The sequence below is a fragment of the Crassostrea angulata genome, chromosome 7 (assembly GCF_025612915.1).
Source record: "Crassostrea angulata isolate pt1a10 chromosome 7, ASM2561291v2, whole genome shotgun sequence".
NCBI lineage: Eukaryota > Metazoa > Mollusca > Bivalvia > Ostreida > Ostreidae > Magallana > Magallana angulata.
Genome location: NC_069117.1, coordinates 54,905,335 through 54,916,761, shown reverse-complemented (window position 1 = coordinate 54,916,761; position 11,427 = coordinate 54,905,335). Strand labels below are relative to the sequence as shown.

Below are 11,427 nucleotides of genomic sequence, written 5' to 3'. Positions count from 1 at the left end.
ACTAAATATATTTATCAATTGTACGCTTTAGCAGTCTTAACAGTCATAACACTAAGTAGCAGACACACAGCAATCAGAAAGCTAGAACTCCATTTAGTAGAAATGAATCCATTGTAGATAAAAGAACACAGAACATAAGTGTTTATCTTTTCATAAAAACTAGTGTAAATTTATTCAGCAGTGAGGAACAAAATACTTCCTCCATATGTGTGTAACTTCCTCTGAACACCAAATGATTCAACAAAGTAATCAATAATTAAAGGTTCCTAATTTCAGACGGATCATATAATATGGGGAATTGTGATCCTTGAAATCACCATCAAGCTGGACAAACCGTGGTTGTTGCAGAATCGTGTATATGAAGTTATAAAAATAAATATATATTGCACTAAAGTCACCATTCCTCGATCACTATGGTTGGAATAGGTCTATCCAGAAGTGGTCTGCTTTCCTCATCTCTCCTGTTAAAAAGATGAGAAGAAAAATGATAAAAAAAAAATCAAACTCACTATAAGACTTCTTAAATCCCCCCAACCATTCCAAACGCAACATTTTTAGGATCTTACTCTTGCAAAAAAAGTTCAGATAGGTGGAATGATGGGGGGTAGCATAACTTTTTTAAGTGACCATGGCTCAGTATGGACATGGTTTAGTGTGGACATGGTTTAGTGTATGGGTTGGTTCAGTGTGGACATGATTTAGTGTGGCCATGATTTTGGGTGGACATGATTTAGTGTATGGGTTGTCCCTTACCCAGTGTGCTCCTTCTCCTCTGATGTCTCCTCATCACCCTCACTGAACACACCCTCCTCTGGAACTTCCACTATAACATCTGGAGTCGGAGGCGTATCATCTTCCGGTAAAATCTGCGTGATGCTGGTGATAGTTCCACCCTCCTCAATAGCGGATAAGTTAGGTGCGCGGGAAATATTCTTTCCGCTCATCGATTCCTTGATTTTTTGGGCATTCCTATGATGGATCAAGGTTAACTCCTCGTCTAAGGGGATGTCGTCTGGAACTTGTTCAATCGTAAACCTGTTACAATGGATAGTGGATTTAGTACAGTTGATCGCAATTTATCAAATAATCTATTGTTAAAAGCATTATAAAAAAGTGTATCAAGACCTACAATCTGTCACCAACATTTATTGAAAAACCACCACCAAATGAACTGTCCTGAAGCAGATCCTCTGAAAAAGAAAATGATCATCCATTTCTACTCACAATTTGCTGTCCAAAGACATTCTCCTACGTAATCTGGTAAAAGCGTGTTAGTAAATGCAGTGTTAGATTGTGAAAGCTAAGAAAATATAGTCGTAATTACCCTTTAACAAGGCGCCAATGGTGGCTAAAGAAGAGTATATTATGAACAATGATTTTCCCCGATTGCCACATTTAAACAATTTTACAGTTACAAATTTATTTTTCGCTAATCACTAAATTGTAGCCATTAATAGATACATGGAATGACGGATGAATAATTCAAAAATAAGACATATTGTTGATGCGAGCAAAAACTAGAAAAAGGTGTTTCACCCATTGTACCTCGTGGCTTTGTGTCTGGAAGCTGGACTGTCTAGTTTGGAAGGAAGTGAATCCGTGGACTTGTTTTCCACAATATCGTTGTCATATTGACTCCTAAATAACGACAATGGCGCACTCTTCTTTCTCCTCTTGTCCAGCCTGTCTCCAGCCGTCCTTATCATTGGACCTGTGGTTGTTGCCCTTCGTAGAGGGACATACTCAGGCGTCGCATCGTGTTCGCCTTCGTTACCGTCACGTGATTTAACCGTTTTTGCAGAACCAAGGGATCCAGAGGAATTTTTTCTGGAATCCGCTAACCTAAACAGGAAGCTCAGTGGGAAGCTTCTCTTCCGTTTCCTGGCGTTCTTCTCTACAGGGATGTCTGGCGGTTCGTTTCCGGTCGTGTTGGCACGTGATCTTGCCTCCCAATCCTGGTTAACAGTGTCAAGACGGGTGTCCGACGCCCACGCTGAACCCAGCCGCGCGTCAGCTGTCACCTCGAACGAAATCTTCCTCTTTGGTTTAACCGTTCCTATCACTGAATGGTTGCGTGTCTTGGTCTGACCGGCCGTCTGACCGGGGTAATGGAGGTGGTCCATGTGTTGGTTGAGCTGGGTAGTGTACCGCTCAGAGGGCACGCTCAGCTGATCACCGTGATTAGATTGACTGAAACAGAACAGATGAGGAGATGCTACGTTCTGGGTTTTATGTAAATCTAAGACTAGTAAAAGCAATGCTAAGAATTGAAAACACCTACGAGTAGGACGCTCTTCCTGTTATTAGACTGAGCATGGACCCCGCGAAGCTGTTGCCCGTGTGATTGAATACAGATCGGTTTTCGTTGTAGTCCACCATTTCGTCGGGATGGACGATTCGCTGGTCCTGGAGAGTAGGGGACCTATACAATACACACAAACAAGGACTAAAGTTTAGGAACTGTCGTGCAACCATTAAACACAGTGATAACGCTGAAGAATTAAGAACTTACGTTAAATTGTATGTTGAGCCCAAGAACATTGGCTTTTTGGATCCCAAAGAAGCATTTGTATAGGGCAAGTCTGTGACTCCTTCATCGAACGTAGGGTCTTTGATTAATGGCGGGAAATCGCCACACATCTCATCGATGAGCGTGACGGCCACCTTGTATCAACGGAAGAGTGGTTCATCAACGGTTAATGTGCATGTTATACTTTATGTAAGAAATAAAACACCAATCAATAAACAGAAGATGGCAACTTACTGCCCAATGCCTATCCAAGAGCCAGTTGATATCATAGTCATCGTCATCTTCCCCAAAAGGGTTGATTAACTGTTCTGCAACCTTCAGAAAAAAAGTAAAATTGTCAGGAATTGAACAAATATGGGCCAAGAATGTGATGGATTCATTCTGCTTACAAAACGAGTTTACCTTCAACCAACCCATGTAGAAAAAGAACTCCAGCAGCGTGAAGATTGGTACATACATATCGTACTCATAGTTGGCATAACCTTTGGCGGGATCCAGAAATTGGCGAGCTATCAAACAGGTCAGGAAGAAGCTATGGACTGCAAGAGTCACAACCTAAACATGTACAATACTTTGTAAAACAACGAACGATCGAGGACTCGCCATCAGTACAAGAGAGCACGCGACTTTATTTACCTGGGTGTAAACCAGTGGTATGGTTATCCAGTCGTATACAAAACACAGCGAGCATCGATCCCGGAAATCAGCTATCGCCTGCATATAATACATCAGACCAGAAGATTATCAACATAAACTCTAAAACTGCTTTTAAAAGACTAATCGGGACAACTTGTTCGTTACCTCGATGACCATTCGTAGTCCCCAGTCAGTTTTGATGTGGCCTTCCTTCCTGGCATGGGCCAGCACCGCGTTTGCCCACATGAGCGGTACCCAGAACTTGTTATATTTACAGTCCACCTTTTCATACAACAGGGCCTCCTCACTTGTAATGAACCCTATATATGTAAAATGAGAAGTTCATTTTATAACAAAACAATTTAATAATGTAATAAATTTTAAGAAAGGAACATTACAAGGTCTAAATAACAGTGAAATGAAGAGCTGCGCATGCGTGAAGCATGTAATTTTCTTGAAAGGGATTACCTGCCTCGACTATGTGGTCCAGGGTGGGAAACCTCTTCACAACAGCCACGCTGATGGAACGACATATCAGAATGAGGCCAAACATCATGTAGCGGGCCACTGTCCTACGGATTATCCGGGGCTTCTCCTCCTTCCCTTGGAGGTAGCAGCACATCAGGTACAGGGTCCTGTTGACCAAAAAATCAAGAAAAGGAATACATAAATAGTTGTTAATTGACAAACGGTATTTCATCGATGTATGAGGAGTTTTTCTCTGAAACAAACGCCTAAATAAGATTGATATGTCCGGTCATTTTGAGTACGGTTAAACATTTTTTTTTATCAATAACTGGAAAGCATATGAAATTTTGTTCTTTTCGTTGAAATTTTGGCAGGGTGGGGGCTGCAAGGTTTATGATGATTGCAATCCTGTTATTAGCGCTATGTTTTATATTTGCAATATTAGGATCATGAATAAATCAATAAGTCGTAAGACCAGTCTTCTTTCTCTACAGAAATCTGAATACATATAGTTGATAAGAAGTTCATGGCCAATATGAAAGTACATGTATACACAGGTAGTATAAGTACAGGTAAACTTCTACATGTATATCAGAGGGCTGATTTGAATGACTTGAAATGTAGTTCATATCAAGATGAAATACATTTTAATACATTCTTTTGTAAAATCTTTCAAATTTTTCTTCTTTTGTTAATGAGGTGAAACTGTCTTGGACTTCTCAAACCAATTTTTTGTTTAAAATACCGAGTGCAACAATAACATATCACATCTAATATAATGAAATGACTTGAAATGTACCTTAAAGCAATGTAAATTATATTGACTTTCTTTTGTTAAATCTTTCCAATATTCCTTCTAGAATAGTTAATGGGTAGAAACTGTCTTGGATTTCTAAAAACCTTTTTTTTTTTTAGAAATAGATAAGGTACCAAATGTATCAATAACATACTAGGATATCATCTATTAAAATGGCACTGACCGCTAACTATCTAGGAGGTCATTACTCTAAACGGAATCTAACATAAACACGGTGTTGATAGACTTAGTGCATGGTGGCAAACACAGAGACCAATTCACAACTCAAAATCCAAATGTGACAAAAACATAGTGTAAACGAAGTATCACAGAATAGACTATAAGTTATCTTACAATATATAGAGTGTCATAGCATAGACTATAAGCTATCTTACAATATATTGAGTATTATAGCAAAGGCTATAAGTTATCTTACAATATAAAGAGTATCATAGCACAGACTATAAGTTATCTTACAATATAAAGAGTATCATAGCACAGACTATAAGTTATCTTACAATATAAAGAGTACCATAGCACAGACTATAAGTTATCTAACAATAAATAGAGTATCATATCACAGACTATAAGTTATCTTACAATAAATAGAGTGTTATCTTACAATAAATAGAGTATCATAGCACGTACTATAAGTTATATAACAATATAAAGAGTATCATAGCACAGACTATAAGTTATCTCACAATATAAAGAGTATCATAGCACAGACTATAAGTTATCTTACAATGTAAAGAGTATTATAGCACAGACTATTAGTTATCTTACAATATATAGAGTACCATAGCACAGACTATAAGTTATCTTACAAAATAATGAGTATCATAGCACAGATTGTAAGCTATCTTACAATATAAAGAGTATCATAGCACAGACTATAAGTTTTTTTTACAATATAAAGAGTATCATAGCACAGACTAAATGTTATCTTACAAACTAAAGAGTATCATAGCACAGACTATAAGTTATCTTACAATAAATAGATTATCATAGCACAGACTGTAAGCTTTCTTACAATATACATGTATAGAGTATCATAGCACAAACTTAAGTTACCTTACAATAAATAGAGTGTCATAGCACAGACGTAAGTTATCTTACAATATATAGAGTATTATAGCAAAGATTGTAAATAATCTTACAATATGTAAAGTATCATAGCACAGACTGTAAGCAACCTTACAATATACAGAGTACCGTGTAAGAGACTGTAAGTTATCTGACAAAACAAAAGTAATATTGCACTGATTGTAAGCTATCTTACAATAAATAGAGTATATAGCACAGACTTAAGTTACCTTGCAATAAATAGAGTGTTACAGATTGTAAGTTATCATACAATATGTAGAATATTACAGCACATACTGTAGGTTACCTTACAAGGTCATGAATTACTGTTAAAAAAAATGTAACGACACAATATTTTATGTTTTATGTCTTCTCGAGAATCTTTCAATAGTCCCGACGTAAATTTTCAGTTTATGGAATTCAATTTTTTTTGCTTTAATATAGATTGCATAGCAACAAGCAAGAAGGAAATGATAACTACAAACAGTTTTTATCCTTCTCTAGGTGAAGTAAACATAGCTACACATTTAACGATTCTAAAGCAAACGTCAAATCATTGTTGTTATGGTGTACACATTTCTTAGTAGTCCCATTTTTTATTTTTATACATTCGCTCCCCATATTTCATATAACGGCCATAAAACTGCATCCAGGGCCAATTAATCTCCTTTTGCTGGCTGCTGATTTGTTTACACCAGATTGAGGTCACCTGGTTTCTGTTTATTGCGTGATTGAACGAGGGGGGGGGGGGTCAGGGGGTACTGGGACTTACCTGTCGGGCCATGGCACGTTGATGAACTGTTGCCACCACCTGCCGACCACCATTGTGACGTAGAATCCCAGCACAAAGCTCACAGGTATCAAGCTGGTGAAGTTGTTGCAATGGAGGACTATGCTCTCAAAAATTCTGCAAGCAACAAAAACCACCAACATTCACCTATTTGGACTAAAACCTTTCTTTAAAATACTTCGCATTAAATTACAAAGTTATTTTCAAAAGTGGGTTTTTTTTGTTTGCAAAAGTATTACTTAGAGACACGTATTTATCTTCAATTTTTACAAGTTTGCAATATGAATGATTTTGGATGCAAGAAAAGCAAGGTCATACAATCGTTGTTGTTCGTTAAGCCCTAGCCGGTAGACCAGACTTATGGCAGCATACAGCAGAGCGAAGATAATCATCTCCTTGTATACCAGCTTGTACACACTCCCCTTCCACATCCCCAGCAGCTTTACAAAGCCACCCAGGGTAGTGTTCGCCACCCGGAATTGGTACGTGATCGTCATACTGCCTGCGTACCAGGTCACGTGGTTGAAGGTGAATACACTCGTTTGCGGCTTATTGCCCAGATCCTGAAACAAATGTAATAGGTTAAACCATGTTTTGAAAAAGAGAGATTAATTTAACGAGTTGCGTGAATTTGTTGGGTAAGAGTGTGTTTTGTGAGACGTTCAAAATCTACGTGTTTACATGCAAAGTATGAAGAGATCCGTTGTACGTTGGTGTTTATGATTTAGAAACCTGAATTGTTTTAAGTAAATCATTTTATTCCTACATATTCGATTTGTTATACCATGATGATAATGCTTGCAATCTTATTTATATATTCGTTTTATCACAGATTCGAAATTTCTGTTAAAAGACACATCTAAAAGATATAATAAGCTTTTGTGAATTATGGAACCTTTTATGTTAAGAAACGAGTTCTTAATATAGTGTTCATCAGTACACATGTTTGTGCAAACATTCTCTAGAAATGTAAAGTGTTTTTTAGGAAACAGTTTGATTATCTATAAAATTCTTTCACATCGAAACATTTTTACAATCACAGTTGGGTATGATGCAATGCCAAACGCTCAACGTAATATTTTTTTTCTTTTAAAATTAGACATTGCAAGATGGTACTGACTTCATATATCAGTGGCAGTATGAACAATATGCAAATAGCCTTATGCGATAACCTCTTAAACTAATCATTCATTTGATCGGTAATTAAAGATACATTACGGTCTTTCTAACAGTAGATTTATTGGAAATTAAGTCTATCATATGAGACAGTTTTCTGGAACTGACAATCCCCGATGTATCCTTCGTCATATAGATGTAAGTCTTTATGTAAGTAAGTAAGCCAAGGGGCATCTAGTGTTTAGCTATAATAATTAATGAAAGTCTGAAGGAATGTGAATATGTTAAAATCCAGGTAAATGCGTATTTTTGTTTTCCCCCCATGCTATTTATAGAATTCTCTAGTCCTCTAACAGTTTTTAAGTTTAATATCCATTCTCTCAAGGCGTGGGAGCAGTTGTTATATCATAACCACCAATTTTGCAATTTGTCTGCACAAGTTTTTTAAGTATTCTAAACAAAACATGTGTAGAAAATTCTACACCCGCCTCCCCTATCATTCTTTGAGCTTTTTAATTTTTGAAAAGGTAAATTGTAAAATAAAAAGCTGAACATGTGCTCACAAACAAAAATTTAGTCCACAGTTTACTGTTTTGCTGTATACCTTACCCACACCACCAATTTCAGAGACAGCATGCAAGAGGACATTGATTCTTACCTTTGGTACTAGTATTGGATAAGAGGTTTGAAGCTCCACTATCAGCCTGTTCTACAAGTGTTAACTGGCAAGTTACAACGAAACGCGATATACATGAATAGTTTACAATTAAACAGATTCCTCTAAATAAACCCACCGTCGTCATATTTCCTTAGCAATTAAACTGTGACACTAGGAACTAATCGAGGTCAAGAATTTACTAATTTAAGAACTCCTCGTTTACAACTCCTGTTTACAACATGAGAAAAAACATGGTGAAATTTTCGAACCAAATATTTTAATCTATAGGATGTATCACCTGTACGTTAAAAAAGCTCCTAATGCACAAAATAGTATAATTTACTTTTATCCTATAGAGAGAAAGGACGAATTACAGTATATGTGTACTTACAAAGTCAGGACACCATCCCACGTGGTTTTGATAACGCAAAGATGCAACGGCTTGACATAACACGTTTTAGAATGTCATTATGAATAGAAAATTTCAATTAAAAAAACTATACATATATCTTACCTAGATACGTTGTTGCTACAATACACGTGAGAGGATTATTGATGCACGGAAGCGACATTGTCAGCAATGAGAAGGACGAAACATTTACCTATATGCTAATTATTGAATTGTGAATTTTGCATAATTTCTCAGTACTCCTTCACCTTATGAACGTCATATGGCATTTGTTCATTTCTGTTGACCTCCTGTGTGTTAGAGATAGCGACAGGACTAGCGTACATTTGGTGATTTATTCCAAGTATGTTCTTAGAAACTTTATGTTAGCAAAGCATTTAATCACTTCATTTCTAGTTTTACCTGATTGCATGCGGACATGCAAAACAAGTTTTTTTTCTATTTATTTACTTGAATTATATATATCGCTGTACAATACAACGTCTGCTTGTTGCCTGAGGGCCTAGATGGCTGCATTGTTTCACACCTTTTTAATATGTGTAAATCCGGATGACGTCAATTGATGCTCCATTCGGTTGACCCCGTCAAGTTGTCAGGGTCCTCGCTACATCAGAACCTTTTTTTACACCTGTTATTATTATTACGACAATAGGGATCATAAACCCTCTGCTACAAAATACGTCAACAATTTTCATAATCTTCTAATGTACATTCTCTTAAATTACTACGCCTTGTGATATAAAAATAATTTATTTAAATATATCGAGCGGTTCTCATATTCTCAAAAATTGATGACGGAATTAATCATGGCATGTAGGAGTGATCAGACACTGTTCGGAAAAAATACTTTATTTCATTATCGGAAGAATAAAATTAAAAATATATACCATATAAAACACCAGCTTTTGAAGCATCGTATCAAGGAAATATAAAAGAAGGAAGTAAAATGTTAATAATCTAGCCTCTTTTGTCACAACTAATTTATCTAAAATACTTCCTAAGAAATTTATAATGTACATCCATTTTGCAAGAGTAACCTTTCCTGAAAAAAAGACCAAAACACAGATGCAACAAACAAGTTTTCCATTATATGACCATTTGGTTTCTCATAAATGACTAAAATATATACTTTGCCTTTTCTTCTAAATGCTATTTCTATAATTAATAAAAAGAAGACCTGACGACGAGGTTTTATATGCGGTATTTTCGAAAATGATATTGTTTGAAGCAAGGGTTATTATAGAATCCAAATTCAATTTCCGGTCACACTGAAGTCTAAGCATATTGAAAGAACTTTTTAGTAGTATTTGTTTTAAAATGAATCTGAAATTTACGAACTGGCGGGTTTGTAAACTGCTAACACACTTCCACAGTCCATAAGCGAATTATGTGCACTATTTGTGATGCTCAAAATGCTAAAAAACCGAACTTTCTATAGAGAACTTTTTAACTTCTGAAAATAATTGGGTTTTTAAAACTATTAAGTGACACACAATTCACAATAGATAAGGAAGTAATTTTCACTTATCAGAGTATCAATGAACTTAAACAGAACATGGATGTTTCAAATTCTTCATGTTGGTTGCAAAGGACATTTTAGTAAAATAATAAGGGAGAGGGGAGAAATCAGTCTAGAATTCACGCCACTAAATTCATGATTTCCAGCGAAGTCTAATGTCATATTAACTTGTCAACAAGAACGTAAGTTTCAATTTCTTAAGTAATATTCATTTAAAATATATGTGAAATAAATTCGTACAACCTGTTGCTGTAACAAAATGTTGTTCTTTAACTTAGAGTTAAGTTTGCCTATCTTTACATCAGACTTCCCGGTTCGGTAAAGACAACGTTAACAGTATTTGCCAAAAAGTTCCATTTTCTTATGGTGTATATCTATCCTAATGAAAATGACATATGCACTCACACATGCTTGCTATTTGGGGGGTAAATAAAGCAATCCTACCCATCACCAGCGCCGACATCGTAATAGTTAACCCCTACAATATTGCCCTTTATTTCTAACGGTTATCAATCGTTACCAGAAAACAATGACGGTAGTCATTAAAAGGTAACTTTTTGTTCAATTTTAACAGTTATCCTCCCAAACAGGCACTATTTATTTTTTTACACTGAATGTCTTAATTTTAAAGAAAATTTTACTGCTTTTATACAGAAAAGAAGTGAATTCTACGGTGAACCGTACGCGCACAATTTATGCGCATGTAACAATTCGTTGTGTTACCCGTTACCAAGTGTGTTGCTAACGCTGAGGGTAATAGAACGAATTACCAACAGCGTCTAAACCAATCGGATTTCAGTATTTAACATGAAAGTATAATGATATAAAATAATAATCTCTGTTTTCTTCAAAAGGATTCATTTCTGTGTAAAAATTGCTCCCCTTCTCAGTCCGACGAATTGCAATGACTTCTAAGGATTCCCCTGAAACATCATCTTGCTATCATTTTACATTCATTTCACAAATCTTACGCTTATATTTGCTTCGTAAAAGTATTTCGTCTGATATTCAAATTTTTCAATGTAAAATGAAATTTAAAATAACCCGTCCACACCCCACTCCCACCCCCATCAATGAAAATTAATTATATTGCTTACATTTTACTTTAACAGATCTTTCAATATCCAAAATTTCTTTAAAAGGACTTTAGTTATTATTTGTTAGAAACATTGACCCCTTTCAAATCTGGTCATACTCTGATGCAATGTAGGATAGCATGAATACATTTGAAGCAACATCATCAATCACTTTTGTTTATAGAGGTAATATTAGGAACCTGCAATTTGGTTCAACTATTTTTTCTACACTTTGAATTTGACTCCGGCTCTACTCTAAATCATTTATGGAAGTAACGCCATCAATAAGCTTAGACATTTTGTATACTAGCCTGATTCCGTATCAATTTCACAATTTACAGCC

At 35.9% G+C, this 11,427-nt stretch overlaps 1 protein-coding gene across 4 annotated transcripts; it reads right to left on the bottom strand.

The window, feature by feature from the left end:
* Positions 1-44: 44 nt before the first annotated feature.
* On the bottom strand, positions 45-6,873 carry LOC128156052 (bestrophin-4-like). Of its 4 annotated transcripts, XM_052818025.1 has the most exons (13): positions 6,625-6,873; positions 6,289-6,423; positions 3,635-3,801; positions 3,332-3,486; positions 3,167-3,244; positions 2,933-3,085; positions 2,765-2,845; positions 2,513-2,664; positions 2,282-2,422; positions 1,546-2,190; positions 1,225-1,257; positions 754-1,035; positions 45-461 (listed from the first exon to the last, which is right to left on the bottom strand). In XM_052818025.1, the coding sequence occupies exons 1-13, from the start codon at positions 6,801-6,803 to the stop codon at positions 395-397; spliced, it is 2,268 nt and encodes a 755-aa protein (XP_052673985.1). In that variant the 5' UTR covers positions 6,804-6,873; the 3' UTR covers positions 45-394. The 4 variants fall into 4 exon arrangements, with proteins under 4 accessions (XP_052673985.1, XP_052673986.1, XP_052673987.1 ...); XM_052818026.1 differs by lacking the exon at positions 1,225-1,257 and having other exon boundaries at positions 81-461; XM_052818028.1 differs by lacking the exons at positions 45-461; positions 1,225-1,257 and adding an exon at positions 1,130-1,190 and having other exon boundaries at positions 914-1,035.
* Positions 6,874-11,427: the final 4,554 nt, after the last annotated feature.

Coding starts and splice junctions, on each gene's coding strand:
- LOC128156052 (XM_052818025.1), bottom strand. CDS start 6,803: ATGACGATCACGTACCAATTCCGGGTGGCGAACACTACCCTGGGTGGC. Junction 3,487..3,634: donor GGACCACATAGTCGAGGCAG/GTAATCCCTTTC, acceptor TTACATATATAG/GGTTCATTACAAGTGAGGAG. Junction 2,665..2,764: donor TCTTGGATAGGCATTGGGCA/GTAAGTTGCCAT, acceptor CGTTGATACAAG/GTGGCCGTCACGCTCATCGA.